Raw genomic sequence first — 18,971 nt, 5'->3', positions numbered from 1 at the left:
TGTGATTTTAGCAGATTTACTTATTAGGCTTTATAACTAATATATCTCTACAGAGAGTAACACAGCAAGAAAGTAACGTTTCTTCTTTGAAACACATACTTCTCTGAGTCTTCCACTGAGTGGCATCTAAGTTTGCTAATATAATATAAGCATCACAAAGTGCCTCAACACTTCTGACCATCTGAGGTCTCCTACTTCTGATAGTACATATTATTCTGTTTGCAGCCTCTGTTCGATCCTATTAATAAAAAACAAAAAACATTACATAAGGAACTACCCAACATTTAAACTTCTCAGAGTTAGAAAAACAAAGAGAAAAACAGAATTTATGCACAAATCTAGACAATGGAATGATTATAATTCCTCAGATACAAACAAAACAGTCATAAATGAAATACATCAAAGATACATACTCTTGTCAATGACTTAGGTGCCTTTCAAAATCTATTGTTTCGCTTTGCCAACTGCTTTGAGGAAAAAAGTAAAATACTACTGGTATCTCCTATGCTTTGACAAATATTAAGGAATTTTGAACCAATTTTAATTAATTAATTAATTTGAGACAGAGTTTCACTCTTGTTGCCCAGGCTGGAGTGCTATGGGGCAATCTTGGCTCACTGCAACCTCCGCCTCCCGAGTTCAAGTGATTCTCCTGCCTCAGCCTCCCGAGTAGCTGGGACTACAGGTGCCTACCACCATGCCCAGCTATTTTTTGTATTTTTAGTAGAGACAGGGTTTCGCTGTGTCAGTCAGCCAGGATGGTCTCGAACTTCTGACCTCAAGTGATCCACCCGCCTCAGCCTCCCGAAGTGCTGGGATTACAGGCGTGAGCCACCGTGCCAGCCTTGAACCAATTTTAGATGGCATCATAATAACACAAGATTTTAAAAAGAAATATTCTAGGAAAGACTGAATATCACACTTCTAAAAGGTACGTATGTTTGATCCAAATACCTCATCAAGCTGAGAGCTTTGTTTAGGCACATTTTTAGTTATTCTGCTTCTTCTGGCTACCTCTGGTTTAGTCAGAAATTCATCTCTGTTTGCATTTGCTAAGGCCAGTATAATAAACAAAGTATGATGGGGGTGATCCATTGAAATTCTAGAGATTAGCTGTAAGAAAATTAAGAACTATTAGATTTATGCAAATAAACAAAAAAAAATCCATATTTTTCATTTTGCTTAACATTAAAATGTGTATTACTGTCTAGATACTGCAGTGGGTAGAGCATGTATGTCTGCATGTGTGAGAAAGAGGCAGGGGCCTATGAGGAATTAGAGAGAGAAAATGAGTAACTTATGTGATGTGAGAAGACACAAAATACAAAATTCTGTATTTCCATTTCTTGGAATGGTATATATACTTTATATAATATATAGTAATAATAGAATAAAAATAATTATTGTGGTTTGATTTTCAGGTTTACTTACATTATTGAGGACTTCATGAAATCCTAGGCCTCCCATCATCTTGGTCCCCATTCTAGCAGCCAACTGGTACATAAGAGGCAAAAATTTGTATGTTGGAATCTTCATTCCGTCTCTCTACCATTAAAAAAAAGACACAAAATTAAGAAACAAGGTATTTCAAATATTCTCACATCTAAGCAAGTAAGTTATTTTAAGACAGTGCTCCTCTATTAGCACAAGTGGTTAACAAAACTTCACTAACTATATTGTTTTCCTTCACTTCTTGTCTTATCTGAAGGTCTTTCTAATGGGTACTCTAGATTAACGCATTGGTAAATCAAAATATTTGGTCCTAAATTAAACTGGATTCAGAAATGGAATACTTGGTACTGTTTATATTCCAAAAAATCTAAGGAAGACAAATGTGATCTGAGTGTGACTGTGATCTTGAGTCCTGAGAAGTCAGTGTACAATAAAATGAAGTAATTGCTTTTCCCCATAGGCCAAAAGTAATATTTAGTGTATACTACAGCAGAGATTGACTGTATCTATTATGAGTCTTATTCTTTTCCTGCAGGAGAAACATTTTATCTCTAACCTTCAAATTGACTAACAATATATATCTTGTCAACTTAAATTTAATATTAGGTGTCATTACTATAATCTAAGGTTTTCAAAGAAAAACTTATACAATACTGCTGTCTTGACATTTTCTGAAAAATATATTTTCTCTACTTACAAAAGTAATTTATTGTAAAAATCCCAGATTTCTGCAGCAGGGGGAAAACCCACCTGTGATCACATCATCTTTAACTGCTTTCTAAATCCTCCAATCTAATGCCCCATTCTAGACACTCTCCTATGGTAACTGCAAAGACTTAGGACCAAGCTAAATTCTCTCACCTCCACACAAACTTGCATCATTTACAGCTTGTCAGCTTATATAATATTATAATAATACAAAAGAACTTTTGTAGAAACAAGACTAGAACTTGTAAATAATCCTAAATACGGATCAAAGTTTAGAAAACTACAAAATGCTACTCATGTGTAGAGCACTGGACCAAGTGCTAGGAATACAAAGAGGTATACACGATTCCTGACATCAAGGGGCTTACGTCTAAGTTCTTCAAGCACAGGGTAGAATATTGGGCTGAATAACACTTGCCTTCATCATGCCATTGACTTCAGAAACTCCAGAATTTTCAAGCCAGAGGGAACAAAGTCGGAATACCCACATATCATGTTCTTCTCCACTTAATAAGCAGTTGATGTAATTTTCAACTGCTTTACATAAGAAGCGTTTACGATCCTCTTTCAGTGCACGCAGGGCTAATTCATCCAACTCCAGCTCTCGCTGAACCTTTACTGTGTATCTTGCATAGAATAATTAAGGTAAAACACAAAAGCCATGAACTTTAACAGAACTACAAAATCACACATGATATACAACATAAATGAAAAAAGTTGGGTTTTTATCCCAGGGAAAAAAGCAAACTTCTAAGGATTATAAAGGGAATAAATTTACTTTTGTCTTAATTGTGCAATTCACACGCCTTCCTAAGCATGGAAGGACAAAGGGGACTCTCCCCAAGCTATTTAGCTAACTTACACCTCTGCTCACACTAAAATATACAGATTCAAGACAGGCTTAAATAAAGGGATTTAATTATATCAAAATATGTAATGTTTACAATTAATTTCAATATCTATCTCCTTTTCCACTATGATACCAACAAACAAACCAAAAAAGCAAAACAGAAAGCTAATATCTACATTCTCCACAATGAACTTAGAAGCAGAGCATGAATTATTCACAAAAGAATACGTCAATGTCTTACATACTAATTTGTGATTAACTACAGTAGGACCAAGACAGACAGGGCACAGTGCCTCACACCTGTAATCCCAGCACTTTGGGAGGCCAAGGTGGGCAGATCGTTTGAGCCCATGAGTTTGAGACCAACCTGGGCAACATGGCAAAACCCCATCTCTACAAAAAATACAAAAATTAGCCAGGTATGGCGTGCACCTGTAGCCCCAGCTATTTCGGGGGCTGAGAGGGAGAATCAATTGAGCCCAGGAGGTCGAGGCTGCAGTGAGCTGGAGTACAGTGATCACGCCACTGTACTCCAGCCTGGGTGACAGAGTGAGACCTTGTCTCAAAAAAAAAAAACAAAAAACAAAAAACAAAAAACGAAAAGAACCCAAAAGACCAAGATAATCTATATATAGTGAAGCCGACCTTTAGTGCTCAAAACTATATCAGATAAAAAGACCAAGTCACTCTTTCTATGCAAAAACACTCACTCAGTTAACTGGTGAACATAAAATTGTCACTTGTAGAAACCTAGTTACCTGTTTGTCTGAATTTTATGTTCCCTAAGGAGACCTACTTCCTCTTTGGCTCTTTTCAGGAGAGCTTGCTTGTTTTCAAATTCCGATGATTTCATGTAGTTTTCAATTCTTTGGTATTGAGTATCTGAAAACCGGGCTAATGAGAGAAATGCCTTCATTTTTCCATTTCTTAGCTCATCACCACTTTCTCCATCATAATTTCCAGCAACTTCTACTGCCTTCAAGAAAACACAACCAATTTAAATTATATTTACAAATACTAAATACATCCAAAGAATCACTCAAATTAAGGTAATACACTAAAGTTTAACTTATATACACATTAAAGCTAGCTAAATTATATGAACTATTGCAAGCTTGTCCAACCCGTGGCCCATGGGCCGCATGTGGCCCAGGACGGCTTTGAATGTGGCCCAACACAAATTCGTACATTTTCTTAAAACATTATGAGATTTCTTTTGTGATTTTTTTTAAGCTCATTAGCTATCATTAATGTTAGTATATTTTATGTGTGGCCCAAGGCAATTCTTCTTGCAATGTGGCCCAGGGAAGCCAAAAGATTGGACAGCCCTGAACTATAGTATTTTCTTGACTTTTCAAAACAACTTTGACAGTGTAGAAATAACCCAGACAGCTAATACTTGTAAAGAACTCTGCAAAAACAAAGAACTTTATAAAATTTAAAGACGATCAGGCTGGGTGTGGTGGCTCACGCCTGTAATGCCAGCACTTTGGGAGGCCGAGGCAGGTGGATCACTTGAGGTCAGGAGTTCGAGACCAGCCTGGCCAACGTGGCGAAACCCTGTCTCTACTAAAAATACAAAATATTAGCCAGGTGTGGTGGCACACTCCTGTAGTCCCAGCTACTTGGGAAGCTGAGGCAGAAGAATCGCTTGAACCTGGGAGGCGGAGGTTGCAGTGAGCCGAGATTGCGCCACTGCACTCCAGCCTGGGTGACAGAGTGAGACTTCATCTCAAAAAAAGAAAATAAAATAAAGACAAACGCATCATGTGTTTCATGTTACACTTATTTAGTGAGGTAACTATTTCCAAAATTAGTGAATCTAAAGGAATAAGAGGGAGAAACAGGAAAGTCAAAGGGGCTAGTATATTGAAGCCTTTACTTGTGGGTGGCTGGGCTAATGAAGAGCAAGGGCTGACTTGCCTATTCCTTAATCAGTTATTTTTGTAGATGCATAAATGAAGAAATTATCAGAAACACCTGGTGAAAGGGTAGCTGGTAGTGGAGGTAGGAAGGAGGAAGAAGAGATACTATACTTGGGCTTACTTTCAAAATTGGCTGCTTCGTTTTCTAACAATGTTTCACTCCACCCTAGAGACTATACAGAGCTACAACAGTAATAATATATAGAAAAATAAAACCATACTTTTATTTGCTTTTGAAATATATTGATCTTGATGAAAAGATGAAGCATATTCATGCTAAGTAACTATCTTAAGGGTTGCTCCAAAAATCTTACCTTTTCTAGATAGGTCTGCATGATGACCGCAGGATTTTCTAAGCAAGTTTCTGCTAACCAGTTGCCACAAACCCTCAGACATTCTGTGTATATAAGTTTTAGGCTGGGATTGTTCTGTATAAGAAAGGCAAAATCTTAAAATACAATGCATTACCATGACTGTACCCAACTGCCCTTCATGTAGGGGGAAAAAAGCAGGTTAAAAATGTTTTTCCTTGGTGGGTGGGAAAAAAAAAGTTTTTCCTCATCTGCTTTTGCCATACAACTATTTTAATAATCCCATGTAGGAAACGATCATCCTCTGTTTATTATTATTATTGCCATTATTGGAGCAAGTCACATTTATTGAGTACTTATATATGTCAGTCACTTTGTAAAGGCTTTATATATATTAACTCATTTAATTCTCACAAGAATCCTATTAAATAAGTACTATTATTACCCCCAATTTGCAGATTAGAAAACTGAGGTACAAGGAAGTTGGGTAACTCCAGACAGCACATACTTCAGGGCCAATACTATTAAGCAATATTTACACATATCATATTGGCATTCAGTGCTTTGGTATAATGATTTCTCTAATAACAGAAGATGCTATACAATGAGTGCCCAACATCAAAAAGTACAGTAAAGGCCGGGCATGGTGGCTCACGCCTGTAATCCCAGCACTTTCGGAGGCCAAGGCGGGTTGATTGCCAGAGCTCAGGAGTTCGAGACCAGTCTTGCCAACGTGGTGAAACCCCATCTCTACTAAAAATACAAAAAAATTAGCTGGGCGTGGTGGCATGTGCCTGTAATCCCAGCTACTCGGGAGGCTGAGGCAGGGGAATTGCTTGAACCAGGGAGGTGGAGATTGCGGTGAGCCGATGTACCACTGCACTCCAGCCTGGGTGACAGAGCAAGACTCTGTCTCAAAAAAATAAATAAATAAATAATAAAGCACAGTAAACTGATATTCACTAAGCAGGTACATGTCTGTGGGACATCACTGTAGACAAACCTTGGGGACACCAATGCCTCTACTTTATCCAGTGTATATGCTGGGTTTACAGCTGAAGTAGCAACATAAGTTTGCAAAAACCAACAGGTAATGTTAAATAAAATATTAGATGTGATATTTTCAAAGCATTTGGATTGACAACCTAATTGTCCCAACTTGCTTTTATTTTCTAATTTAGTTCTCTCATTCATTTCCTCTTCCCTTTTTTCACTTGTCATTTCAGATTTAGAGTAGCTATTTCATTCATTTCCCACATACCTTTCTTGAATTCTATAGGAAGTTAAAGGCTTAATACTGGGATATATTAAATGAATCTACCACATGACGGACTGATAGAATTGTTATATATAGGAAAAAGTTTCTAAACTTCGTTTACAAATTAATTTTCAAGACTAGTTTTACAATATCTTGTTAATTAATTAGTAATTTCAAGGCTCTAATAAAATTGTTATTAAAAATATTTTAAAGTACATTTGTGTTTTTTAAATAACAGTAAAACACTAATCCAGCCAATAAAAAAAACAAACCGCTGCACAGCTGGCATCCAACTTCTTGATCATTTGCTTGAGAATACTCAGGGCAAGACTCTGCTCCTTTTTTGCCCAGAATACTTGTGCTTCTTCCAGCTGCCACTCAGAGACTCCACAGCTAACTGAATTGTACTGTTTAATTTGAAATATTGCCCTTTCAGGGAGCTGAAATGAAAATGACATATGGGAATAAATACTTTTACTACTGATACTACTACCATGAATAATAATAATAATGAAAGCAGCAACTACCATTCATTGAGGACTTAACTACTTGTCAGGGACTATCTTAAGGACCTCTCTGTCTGCATGACATCTCCCCACCCCACGTCTGCCTATCTGTCTGTCTGTCTGTCTCTCTCTCTATATATGTATGTGTATCTGTGTGTATATACACACAGTATATAAAATCACTGAATTGTTATCAATATAGTAAGTTAGGTATCTCCTCATTTTATAACCAGGAAATTGAGGTTGAGAAAAGATTAAGTACCTTGCCCAAGGCTTAAAGTCAGATCTAATTCCAAAATGGGAACTCTTAAACAACTATTTTTACTATACATTAATAGAGATCTCTATCTCTTAATGACATTTCTTTTTGCCTCAGGCTTTCTGTTTTTTAAATAATAAAAGGAAGGTCAAGAGGTAAGATGACATAGTTTTAAATTATATTTACCTGAGTGTTCTTGAAAGTTCTGGCCAGTATAGAGAGTTCTACAAGGTGTTTGGTGAGAATGTCCTTAATACATTCTCTCTGTGAGTTGTCCATTTCCTTTTCCATCAGGATCTCCAAAATGACTGTGCGTAGAGCCATGATAGGCTCCTGAAAACTAAAATCACTGTCCTTGAGAAGCTGGGAGTGTTTCTGCCACTTAATATATACTTCACAGAGTTGTCCATGTGTGACTGATCTGAACGCCATGACATAGAGTTCATGTAAGCAAGAGAAATGAAAAAAAAAAAAAAAAACTATGTAAGTTCTGGAACTTAAGATATAATATTATAATAATACAAAGGAACTTTTGTAGTGACAAGACTAGAACTTGTAAATAATCCTATATATGGATCAAAATTTAGAAAACTACAAAATGCTATGTGGTCAGAGCTCTTAAGAGTTATTAGCAGAGAGGTCACAGATGATAAACATCAAAAAAATTTTTTTAATACTCTGACATTACAAAAAGCAGCCCTTCTAAATACTCTTCTGAAACAAGAACATATTCATCAGACCTATCATAAAGAATGCCTACGTCTTTAGTCCTGCTTTAATACTGCCTGTAGTAATGAGGACATTTCAGCAAGGAAATGAGGGATCCCCTACTGGGGATGACTTGATGCATAATTATAGCTGTCAAAAAAATCACAATCCAGTGAAGGAAAAGCTGACATCTGGCAAAGGTTTCATTTACCAACATTATTAAAGGAACAGAAAAGGCATATTGTACAATTAATTTATATGAATAGTATCCTTCCCAAATAACTGAACTATGAAATACTACCCAATCCTTCAGGGACATTTATTAAAAGAAATAAGAAAGAGGAAGCAGGGAGAGTAAGACGACAAAGTGATGACTAAGAAATGAAAGCTCTTTTAGTTGCTTGATAGGGAAGGAACAGTAACAAAAATGCTAGGAACCAAAACTTCAATTCCTCTCTAAATGACCCTACCACAGCAGGTCTCAAACTTTTTGCAGAACTCCTTTACACTCAAACAAATTATTGAAGACCCCAAAGAACTTTCGATTGTTGGACCATATCTACTGATATTAGATATGATATCATATTAGAAAGACTGAGAAAAATCTGAAATGTATTAATTTATTCAAAAATAATAAATCTACTATATATCATAAATAACAATTTTTAGGAAAAATAACTACAGTAGTTTCTCTGTATCTGCAGAAAATTGGTTCCAAGACACCTTGATAATGCTGATGTTCAAAGTCCCTTATTTAAAATGGCAGGGTATTTTCCTATTACACGTAACCTCTCGATTGTGCTTTTATTAAACATTTCCAAAAAGTATTACACATAACCTCTAGATTATGTGTAATAGGAGAATGTGCATAGGTTATACATAAATCTCTAATTACATATTATACCTTCTATAATGTAAATGCTATGTAAATAAGTGTTATACCCTATTCTTTAAATTTTTTTTTCAAATATTTTTGATCTGCAGTTGGTTGAATCTATAGATGGAAACCTGTAGATAAAGAATTTCAACTGTATACTTCCCAAAACAAACAAAACTTAGTGAGCACGGCACTGCTTTTGCATTTTTGCAAATCTCTTTAATGTCTGGATTAACAAAACGAGATGAATTCTCATATCTGCTTCTGCATTCAGTTTGTTATTAATGTTTTGGTTGATGTATATGAATGAAATGTAATCTGAGAGCATAAGCATTTGTTCACCAGTTCATCCAACCTTCCCTCTGCTTCTCTTCTTCCTATTTCTCTACCAAAGAAACAGCCAGATTATTCTTTAGGTGTTTCTTCTTTTTAAAATTTATTTTTAATTTTTATGGATACATATTTATGAGGTACGTGTGATATTTTGATATAAGCATACAATGTGTAATCATCAAATTTGGGTAATTGGGATATCCATGATCTCAAACATTTATCATTTCTTTGTGTTGAAAACATTCCAAATCTTCTTTTGTAGCTATTTAAAAATATATAGTAAATTACTGTTAACTACAGTTGCCCTATTGTGCTATCAAACACTAGATCTTATTCCTTCTATTTACCTGTGTTTTTTTACCCATTAACCAGCCCCTCTTCATCCTCTCCCTCCACAACACCCTTCCCTGCCTCTGGTTACTACCATTCTAGTCACTGTTTCTTAAAGAATTCTATACTCTTTTTAGCAGGATAATCTTTCATTCAGAGGAAAAATTTCTTGATTTCTGGCAGTAAGTACTGCCAATGTACTTATGAATGAAAGCAAAAAAGACTTTTGTTCCTTTATTTTCTTCCTAAGCCACATTAATATGTATGTCTTCTGCTATGTCATTTTGAAAGAACTATTATTATTTTCTTCTGACTCTAAAATTTCCTTCTCTTTTCTACTTCCAAAACATATTCCAAATTTTATTTTTGCATAAAGGTAGAGTGACCTTAGTCATTTATATCCTCTTTCTTCCCTCGTATAATAATAATAGTAATTCAAAATAGCAGGGCTAAAAGGGGCTTTAGAGACCATCAAATACAAATCCCTGACTTTAGAAATGAGGAAACTGAGGACCCAAAACACTTTACTTTGTCATCCTGACAGACTCAAGGCTGCCCTTACATAACTCTTCCACTTCTTTTATCTAGTAGCAAGGCAGAGATAAAATGACAGTAATGCAATGTAGTGCTAAAACCGAATGGAGTGTAACATGCTGTGCAAAAACATGAGGAAACAATTTTATCTGGGTAGGCGAGGGAAAAAGTTATAAAGAGAAAAGCACATTTAAGCTGAATTTTTTAAACTTGAATTTTTACGGTGACTATTTTGGAAAATGTTTAATAAAAGCATAATTCACTAGGGCTAATCAACTTATATCTTGATAAAAGGAAAGAATTTAGATCTACAGCATCCTGAGTAACTATACTATTTCATCTTCCAAAATCCCTGGATCATTTCCCTCTCACCATTATAAGAAGCAATTCCTTCTGAACACCTTTTACAAATTAACTGACATCCACTATCCACTGAATGTTTACTAAACATAATATCAGTCACCAGAAGAGAAAACATTGGGGGCCGGGCACGGTGGCTCACGCCTGCAATCCCAGCACTTTGGGAGGCTGAAGTGGGTGGATCACCTGAGGTCAGGAGTTCGAGGCCAGCCTGACCAACAAGGCAAAACCCCGTCTCTATTAAAAGTACAAAAATTAGCCAGGCATTGTCGGGGGCACCTATAATCCCAGCTACTCGGGAGGCTGAGGCAGGAGAATTGCTTGAACCTGGGAGGTGGAGACTGCAGTGAGCTGAGATTATACCATGACACTCCAGCCTGAGCAACAGAGCAAGACTTCGTCTCAAAAAAACATAAAAAAATAAACAAAATAAAACAAAACAAAAACACTAGGTATACAACAATAAACAAGAGAATGGTTCCCACTTTTAAGGGAGCTTCTAGTTTAGCAAGGCAGAGATAAAATGACAGTAATACAATGTGGTGCTAAAACTGAATGGAGTGTTAATATGCTATGCAAAAACATGAGGAAACAATTTTATCTGGGTAGGCCAGGGAAAAAGTTATAAAGAGAAAAGCACACTTAAGCTGAATTTTTAAAACTTGAATTTTTACAATGACTATTTTGGAAAATGTTTAATAAAAGCACGATTCACTAGGGCTAATCAACCTATATCTTGATAAAAGGAAAGAAACACACACATTTGGCCTCTACATAGTTTTTTTTTTTTTTGAGACAGAGTCTCGCTCTGTCGTCCAGGCTAGAATCCATGGCGCAATCTCAGCTCACTGCAACCTCTGCCTGTTGTGCTGGGTTCAAGCAATTTTCCTGCCTCAGCCTCCTGAATAGCTGAGATTACAGGTGCCCACCACCATACCCAGCTAATTTTTGTATTTTTAGTAGAGATAGGGTTTCACCATGTCGGCCAGGCTGGTCTCGAACTCCTGACCTCAAGTGATCCACCCACTTCAGCCTCCTAAAGTGCTAGGATTACAGGCATAAGCCACCGTGCCCGGCCTATAGTTTTTATTTTTTAAAGTCACTATTGGTAACAGAAAAGCTGCACTTTAGGATAACAAAGTCATATGAATTACATACCTTGAGAAAAGCTCCCCAATGCTTTCCAGCTCTCCAATGGCCTGCAACCTGCTAAGTGTGGGGTAGAGCGAATATACAGACTCAAGGCTGCGCTTACACAACTCTTCCACTTCTTTTACTCTAGTAGCAAAAAAGAAAAGACATTCTGAAAATAAAGAAAAGGTTTTCAGGGAAATAAATGTTCAAATTTGTTGTTAAAGAGTTCTCATCACAGGCTTTGCTACTGATCTAATAATACTAACAAGCAACAGTGAATACGAAATAGCAGTGGAAACAAAATACAACTGACCCTTGAACAACACAAATTTAAATGCATGGTCCACTTATACTCAGAGTTTCTCCCACCTTGCCACCCCTGAGAGAGCAAGACCAACCCTTCCTTCTTATCCTACTCAACATGAAGGTGGCAAGGATGAAGACCTTTATGATGACCGACTTCCACTTAATTAATAGTAAATATATGTTCTCTTCCTTATACTTTTCAGTAACATTTTCTTTTCTCTAGCTTACTTTATTGTAAGAATATGGTATTATAATACTTATACAAAATATGTGTTAATCTACTGCTTATGTTATTGGTAAGGCTTCTGGTTAACAGTAAGCTATTAGTAGTTAAGCTTTTGAGGAGTCAAAAGTAATACTCACATTTTCAAATGTGTGAGGAGGAGGGGCTCAGCACTCCTAACCTCCAAGTGGTTCAAGGATCAACTGTAAACCTTGGAATCACCCAGACCTAGATCTAAATTGCAGTTCTGTCACTTACAGCTGTGTAACTTTGGGCACGTTACTGGACTTCTCTAAGCCTTTTTTCACATCCATAGTTATTGTCATGATTAGAGAATACATATGAAAAGAGTCTAACAGTGGCTAGCATATCATAGGCACTTAAATGATAGTAAATTTTATTTCTGTGATAAACATAGGATTTATTAAGTCACTACTGCTTTAAAAATGCTGCATTTGTTTACCCCATTATAATTATTTCCTCATGCCTCATCACATTTGTGCCTCAAAACAAGTTTGTAAGTATTAACCATGAGTTACAATTTTATAAATTAGAACACTAAATGCCACACAATTACTAAAAGAGACAAGATATAATTCTCAGGATACTTGTATAGGAAGAGAACAAAGAGAGAATCACCAAAACTTTCTTGAAGGGTCAGGGTAAAGAATGAACCTGGAATCCCAGAAACAATTTGTTTTGAAGGAGGGCAGAGAATTACAAGGAAACATCTGATCACAGCCACCAAGTCTTTATCTCTTCATCAATGCAAATCCTTACATTAAAATTGTTTCTCAAGTTTTCAGAAAAGAAGCCATGACATTAAATGTTAAAATACAGTAACGCTGTCTTTTTATAATACCTGGCATATTTGAGACTTTCATAAAATGTAGAGAATTCTCTGTCTCTTAGAGACTGTAGAGCATTGTACAATGATTCATGGTAACTGGTTCCTTCTATTTCTTTGCTGTGAGATAATAAATCAAAGAAAAAAATATATTTAAAAACAGAACCCTAAGATATACATGTATAAATAGCTTCATCAAAGGACAAAATTTTTAAATTAACATTTCTCCATTCTAAAAAATGCATTTCTAGAATTTTTGGTAAGAAATACAAATTTTATGAGTCATTTAAATTCTTTAAGCAGAAAAAAAGGAAATCACTCAGATACTTTGCCTGGTTCTAAATATGCTCTACTTTCATTTATTTATTCAATAAATACCTACTATGTGCCAGGCACTAGGCAGAAGGGGGATTTACAAGTGGACAAGTCAGATCAGGTCTCTACTCTCATGGAATTTATGTGCTGGTTTGGAAGAACAGACAATAAATAAGTATTGGAAAGTAACAAGGGACATGCAGAGAATTAAAACAGGGTAACAAAACAAAATGGCTAGATGGCTATTATAGAATGGGTAATCAAGAAAGGCCTCTCTGAAGATACAATATTATTTAACTAGGGTCCGAATGAAAAGAAGCCACCCGCATGGTAACTGGGGGAAAAGGAGAAGATACATCTAAGGCCCTTGGATAGAAACAGCTTGGCCTGATAAGAAAACAAAGAGAGGCCTGTGTAGCTGAAATACAAGAGGAAGGGGAAGAATAGTATATATTGATTTACAGAGGCAAGCAAGAATCAACTCACACAAGAAAAGGTTTTTAAAATAAGAGGGTATATCTCTAATTTTATAGCAGTCTTACAGTTTGAAATATGTGAAAGGCATTCCAATAATTATTATTTTTTTGAGACAGAGTCTCACTTTTTTGCCTAGGATGGAGTGCAGTGGCATGATCTCGGCTCACTGCAACCTCCACCTCCTGGGCTCAAGGGATCCCCTCACCTCAGCCTCCCAAGCAGCTGGGACTACAGATACATGCTACCTTGCCCAGTTAACTTTTGTATTTTTTTGTAGAGATGGGGTTTCACCATGTTGCCCAAGCTTGTCTTGAATTCCTGACCTCAAGTGATCCACCTTCCTCAGCCTCCCAAAGTGCTGGGATTACAGGCATGAGCCACCGCGCTCGGCCAATAATTTTTTTTTTACTACAAAGGCAACAAAACATACTTAAACATAATTTTTTAGGGTTTATATTATCAAAAAACTTTACATAAATATGAAATCCTTTATTAGATTAGGTGCTTGGCTTTTCATTCAGAAAACATGGTGACCTTATATACAGATTATAAATGTTATCTTCCTGGGTAACTGTTTTTTTTTTTTTTTTTTTTTTGAGACAGAGTCTCACTCTGTCGCCCAGGCTGGGGTGCAGTGGTGCAATCTTGGCTCACTGCAACCTCTGCTTCCCAAGTTCAAGCATTCTCCTGCCTCAGCCTCCCGAGTAGCTTGGATTACAGGCACACACCACCACATTCAGCTAATTTTTGCATTTTTAGTAGAGATGGAGTTTCACCATGTTGGCCCGGCTGGTCTCAAACTCCTGATCTCAAGTGATCCGTCTGCCTCAGCTCTCAAAGTGCTGGGATTACAGGTGTGAGCCACCACACTATGCCCAGCCCTGAGTAGGTATATATATATTTTTATTTTATTTATTTATTTTTTTAGAGACAGAGTCTCGCTCTGTCATCCAGGCTGGAGTGCAGTGGTGCTATCTCAGCTCACTGCAACCTCCGCCTCCCATGTTCTAGCAATTCTCCTGCCTCAGGCTCCCAAGTAGCTGGGACTACAGGCACATGCTTCCACTCCTGACTAATTTTTTGTATTTTAGTAGAGACAGGGTTTCACCGTGTTGCCCAGGCTGGTCTCAAACTCCTGAGCTCAGGCAATCCACCCGCCTTGGCCTCCCAAAGTGCTAGGATTATAGGCATGAGCCACCGTGCCCGGCCGTATTATTTTTTAATAAAAGAAAATATTTCATAAATAAAGATAAGCAGTCCTTTGTGGATCCCCCAGCCAATATAAGTGCTATCTTACTGACTAAAATGTTTGTAGCAGGAAGTAGAAAGAGGAATGCCTATACTTTTACTGGCATGCCTCAGTCCAACAAACTATGTGAGATGATACTCATAAGAAAACCCTTTTCATATTTCTGTTTTTAGAAATATTTAGGGATGGGGTGAAGTTGTCCTAATGGAATAAGAGAGTAAAATTCAAGCCTAGGTGCATTAACTGCTTATTGCTATCTTACTGAAGGATTTAGGGCTATTATAGCTTACAACATCTACTATATATTTATATATATATACACATATGTGTATATGTATATATATGTGTATATATGCACATTTGTGTATATGTATATATATGTGTATATATGCACATTTGTGTATATGTATATATATGTGTATATATGCACATTTGTGTATATGTATATATGCACATTTGTGTATATGTATATATGCACATTTGTGTATATGTATATGTGTGTGTGTGTGTGTGTGTGTGTGTGTATATATATATATATATATGACAACTCCTGTTATATTCATAGAAGAGAAAAACAGTTGTTGTTTAGAACGAGGAGAGAGGCAAAAAAAAAAAAATCAAGTCAAATTTCTTCTTACCTGACAGAAGTGCAATGGTCCCACTGCATATTCCTCCATGCTGCTTGGTAATGAAGTTCCTCTAGTTCAGGACACCAGTCTTTATTTTCATAATCCAATCCTTTTAAATACATGGAAAGAATATGGCAGAGTCCCAAATTCTGCAAGGCCTAAACAGGAGTTATTATTTTTTTTAAGTTAAGTAATCAAAGATATCAACAGAAAACCAGAGAAAAAAACAGCAAAGATACAATTTAACTTAGACAAATTTTAGTTCACATTATCATTTAAAATCCCAAAATATCAGCTGGGTGTGGTGGCTCATGCCTGTAATCTCAGCACTTTAGGAGGCTGACGCAGGAGGATCACTTGAGCCCAGGAGTTTGAGACCAGCCTGGACAACAAACCAAGACCTGTCTCTACAATTTTTTTTTTTTTAAATAGCTGGGTATGGTAGTGTGTACCTGTGGCCCCAGCTACTTGGGTGGCTGAAGCGAGAGGTGCCCTTGAGCCAGGGAGGTCAAGGCTGCAGTGAACTATGATCATGCTAATGCACTCCAGCCTCAGTAACAGGGTGACACCTTATCTCTAAAATTTATTTATTTATTTATTTTTGAGATGGAATCTTGCTCTATTGCCCAGGCTGGAGTGCAGTGGCACGATCTCGGCTCACTGCAAGCTCTGCCTCCCGGGTTCACGCCATTCTCCTGCCTCAGCCTCCCAAGTAGCTGGGACTATAGGCACCCGCCACCACACCTGGCTAATTTTTTTTTTTTTTTGTACTTTTAGTAGAGACAGGGTTTCACCGTGTTAGCCAGGATGGTCTTGATCTCCTGACCTTGTGATCTGCCCGCCTCAGCCTCCCAAAGTGCTGGGATTACAGGCGCAAGCCACCACGCCTAGCCAAAAAATTTTTTTTAATCCCAAAATATCATTTAATGTTTCCCAAAAAACACAAAAATAGAGCTCAAAGGGCTCTAATATTTCATGGAAGAATGGATAAGGAGTATTAGCCAGTAATAGAAACAATAGGTTCTGGGACCAACTCTATTGCAAACTATGAGAAATAGTTTACATGAGATTTTCCACGTGAAGCAGTAAGTACACTACCTGGCACATTGTATATGCTCAAGCAATGTCTTCTATTGCTATCCAACAACACTATGATCAAGAAATCTACACTATCTTTTAGGTCAATGACCTGTCTAACTTTCCTGTGTCTCCCTGAATTTTTTCTCTTTTTTTTTTTTTTTGCATCCCTCTACTTCAGGAGTATCCCTGAATGTTTAGCCTAATCCTCTGAAAAACAGGTAACTTCTAGTCTTATCTCTAGAGTTTATCTGGCTGTGTAAATATCCACCAACATACTGAAATAACCTCAGCACTACACTAGTGATGGTTTTACCAAATCTGGGAAAAAATGTACCTGAATGATTCCTGCCTGGCGGGTTGATGAGGGGATTGCTGTTTCAAGGTCGTATGTTACTAGGGCTTTGCCCCACATTGCTTCGTGTTCATATGTTCGTAGTCTACAAGAAAAGATTGTAAAAATAGCTTTGGGTTTTACACACACGTAACTCCTTCATAAACACAATTACTATACCATTGTTTAGAAAAATGCAATTTACCTAGTAATGGGTTGTAACATCTTCCCTCCACCACAGCCATACAAACTATCTGGTTCTCCTATACTTCTGTAGATTTCTAAGAGAAGATCCTGAAAACATGGAAACAATAAAAATTGAAGAAGGAAAAAAAATCAGTCTATAAATTTAGCAAATTTTAAATTGTATCATTACCAATATGTAACTCCCAACTCTAAATGTTATGTTATAGAAATAAAATGTAATGATTCTGAAATACAGTTGATCCTTAAACAATACGAGTTTGAACTGTGCAGGACAACTTATATGTGGATTTTTTTCTCAATAAATATATTGAAAACTTTTTGGAGGTTTGCCACAATTTGAAAAAATTCACAAACCACACAGTTTAGAACTATTGAAAAATTTTTTTAAAGTTATGTCATCAATGCATAAAATAAATGTACATACTAGTCTATACATTCTATCATTTGTATACATTTGATATGATACATTTTATCATTGACTACCATAAAATATACACGAATCTATTACAAAAAGTTAAAATTTATCAAAACTTACACACACACACACTGTACACAGCATTATTTGTGGTTAAGACAAATATAAACAAATGTAAAGATGCAGTATTAAATCATAATTGCGTAAGATTAACTATCATACATATTGTACTACTGTAATAATTTTGCAGCTACCTCAGTTGCTACTGTGGTAAGCATTATTGTGTTGAGTATCCGCTTAAAATGCCATGTGATACTAATAATTTCTGCATGAGCAGTTCATTTCTCTAGTAAATTGTATCTAGCAATGAAAAGTAGTCTCTCCAGGTTCTCATGTATTTTTTCACTGTGTTTACTGCAATACTATAAGCCTTGATTAACACCACAGGTGGCTGGAGGTGCTCCCAAGCTGCAGAGAAAAGTCATGCCATTACAAGAAAAAGGTGAATTGTTTGATATGTTCTGTAGATTGAGGCCTAAAGTACATATCAACCAGCAGTGGTTGCCTACAATTTCAGACAGATGATTCTTTGTAAACAGATGATATAAACTTACGGTATTGATAAACACAGTACAGTTCTGTAAATGCATTTTCTCTTCCTTATCATTTTCTCAATAACATTTTCTTTTCTCAAGCTACTTTATTTAAGAATACAGTATATAATACATATACAAAATTGTGTTGTTTATATCATTAGTAGGGCTTCTGGTCAACAGTAGACTATTAGTAGTTAACTTTTGACTACTAATTTAGTTTTACCCTGATTTTTAATAGCACAGGGGGTTAGCACCTCTAACCTCTACATTGTTCAAGGGTCAACTGTATATACTAATGATTTGGATCAGCAACACAGCAGACTGGTCCTAGACAACAGGAGCACTGTAGTCTACCTGAGAAGAATTGCCTACAATTTCATGAATTAGATAAGAAATAAGTACCGACCTACCAGGCTTATATCACATTAAAAAAAAATCACACAAACAAAACCAAACAATCTTGTCAACACCTAAAACTGTACATGGGCTGGGCGTAGTGGCTCACACCTTTAATCCCAGTACTTTGGGTAGCCAAGGCAGGCAGACTGCTTGAGCTCAGGAATTCAAGATCAGCCTGGGCAACATGGCTAAACCCGTCTCTACAAAAATTAGCTGGAGATGGTGGGGCATGCCTGTAGTCCCAGCTACTTATAAGGTTGAGGTGGGAGGATGGCTTGAGCCTGGGAGGCAGAGCTTACAGTGTGTTATGAGTGTACCACTGCACTCCAGCCTGGGCAACAGAGCCAGACCC

The 18,971-nt window shown here is 36.7% G+C and overlaps 2 protein-coding genes across 15 annotated transcripts in view; one reads left to right on the top strand and one right to left on the bottom strand.

Moving 5' to 3' along the window:
* ATM (ATM serine/threonine kinase) overlaps nucleotides 1-18,971 on the bottom strand; it is a 139,153-nt gene that overhangs the window by 30,071 nt on the left and 90,111 nt on the right. For 8 of the 9 annotated variants that reach the window (XM_054524991.2, XM_063711358.1, XM_054524992.2 and 5 more), the window contains 10 exons: nucleotides 17,208-17,296; nucleotides 17,006-17,108; nucleotides 15,601-15,749; nucleotides 12,937-13,041; nucleotides 11,570-11,689; nucleotides 7,456-7,690; nucleotides 6,777-6,944; nucleotides 5,250-5,363; nucleotides 3,769-3,986; nucleotides 2,525-2,786 (listed from right to left, as the gene is read on the bottom strand). In XM_054524991.2, coding sequence (XP_054380966.1) covers nucleotides 2,540-2,786; nucleotides 3,769-3,986; nucleotides 5,250-5,363; nucleotides 6,777-6,944; nucleotides 7,456-7,690; nucleotides 11,570-11,689; nucleotides 12,937-13,041; nucleotides 15,601-15,749; nucleotides 17,006-17,108; nucleotides 17,208-17,296 — 1,548 coding nt within the window. In that variant the 3' untranslated portion in view covers nucleotides 2,525-2,539. Of the gene's footprint in view, nucleotides 1-99; nucleotides 239-954; nucleotides 1,114-1,431; nucleotides 1,546-2,524; nucleotides 2,787-3,768; nucleotides 3,987-5,249; nucleotides 5,364-6,776; nucleotides 6,945-7,455; nucleotides 7,691-11,569; nucleotides 11,690-12,936; nucleotides 13,042-15,600; nucleotides 15,750-17,005; nucleotides 17,109-17,207; nucleotides 17,297-18,971 lie in introns of those variants that run through there. The other variant, XM_024255054.3, reaches the window with a different exon arrangement.
* The window catches only part of C9H11orf65 (chromosome 9 C11orf65 homolog), a 162,788-nt gene that overhangs the window by 137,664 nt on the left and 6,153 nt on the right, over nucleotides 1-18,971 (top strand). Inside the window, exon 9 of one of the 6 annotated variants that reach the window (XM_054525011.2) lies at nucleotides 1,422-3,930. The exons of 2 other annotated variants lie outside the window; for them this stretch is intronic. In XM_054525011.2, coding sequence (XP_054380986.1) covers nucleotides 1,422-1,450 — 29 coding nt within the window. In that variant the 3' untranslated portion in view covers nucleotides 1,451-3,930. Of the gene's footprint in view, nucleotides 1-1,421; nucleotides 3,931-18,971 lie in introns of those variants that run through there. 3 more of the 6 variants (XM_054525017.2, XM_054525016.1, XM_054525008.1) reach the window with 3 other exon arrangements.

This window comes from Pongo abelii, chromosome 9, assembly GCF_028885655.2.
Source record: "Pongo abelii isolate AG06213 chromosome 9, NHGRI_mPonAbe1-v2.0_pri, whole genome shotgun sequence".
Taxonomy (NCBI): domain Eukaryota; kingdom Metazoa; phylum Chordata; class Mammalia; order Primates; family Hominidae; genus Pongo; species Pongo abelii.
This window is presented reverse-complemented; position numbering and strand designations above follow the sequence as displayed.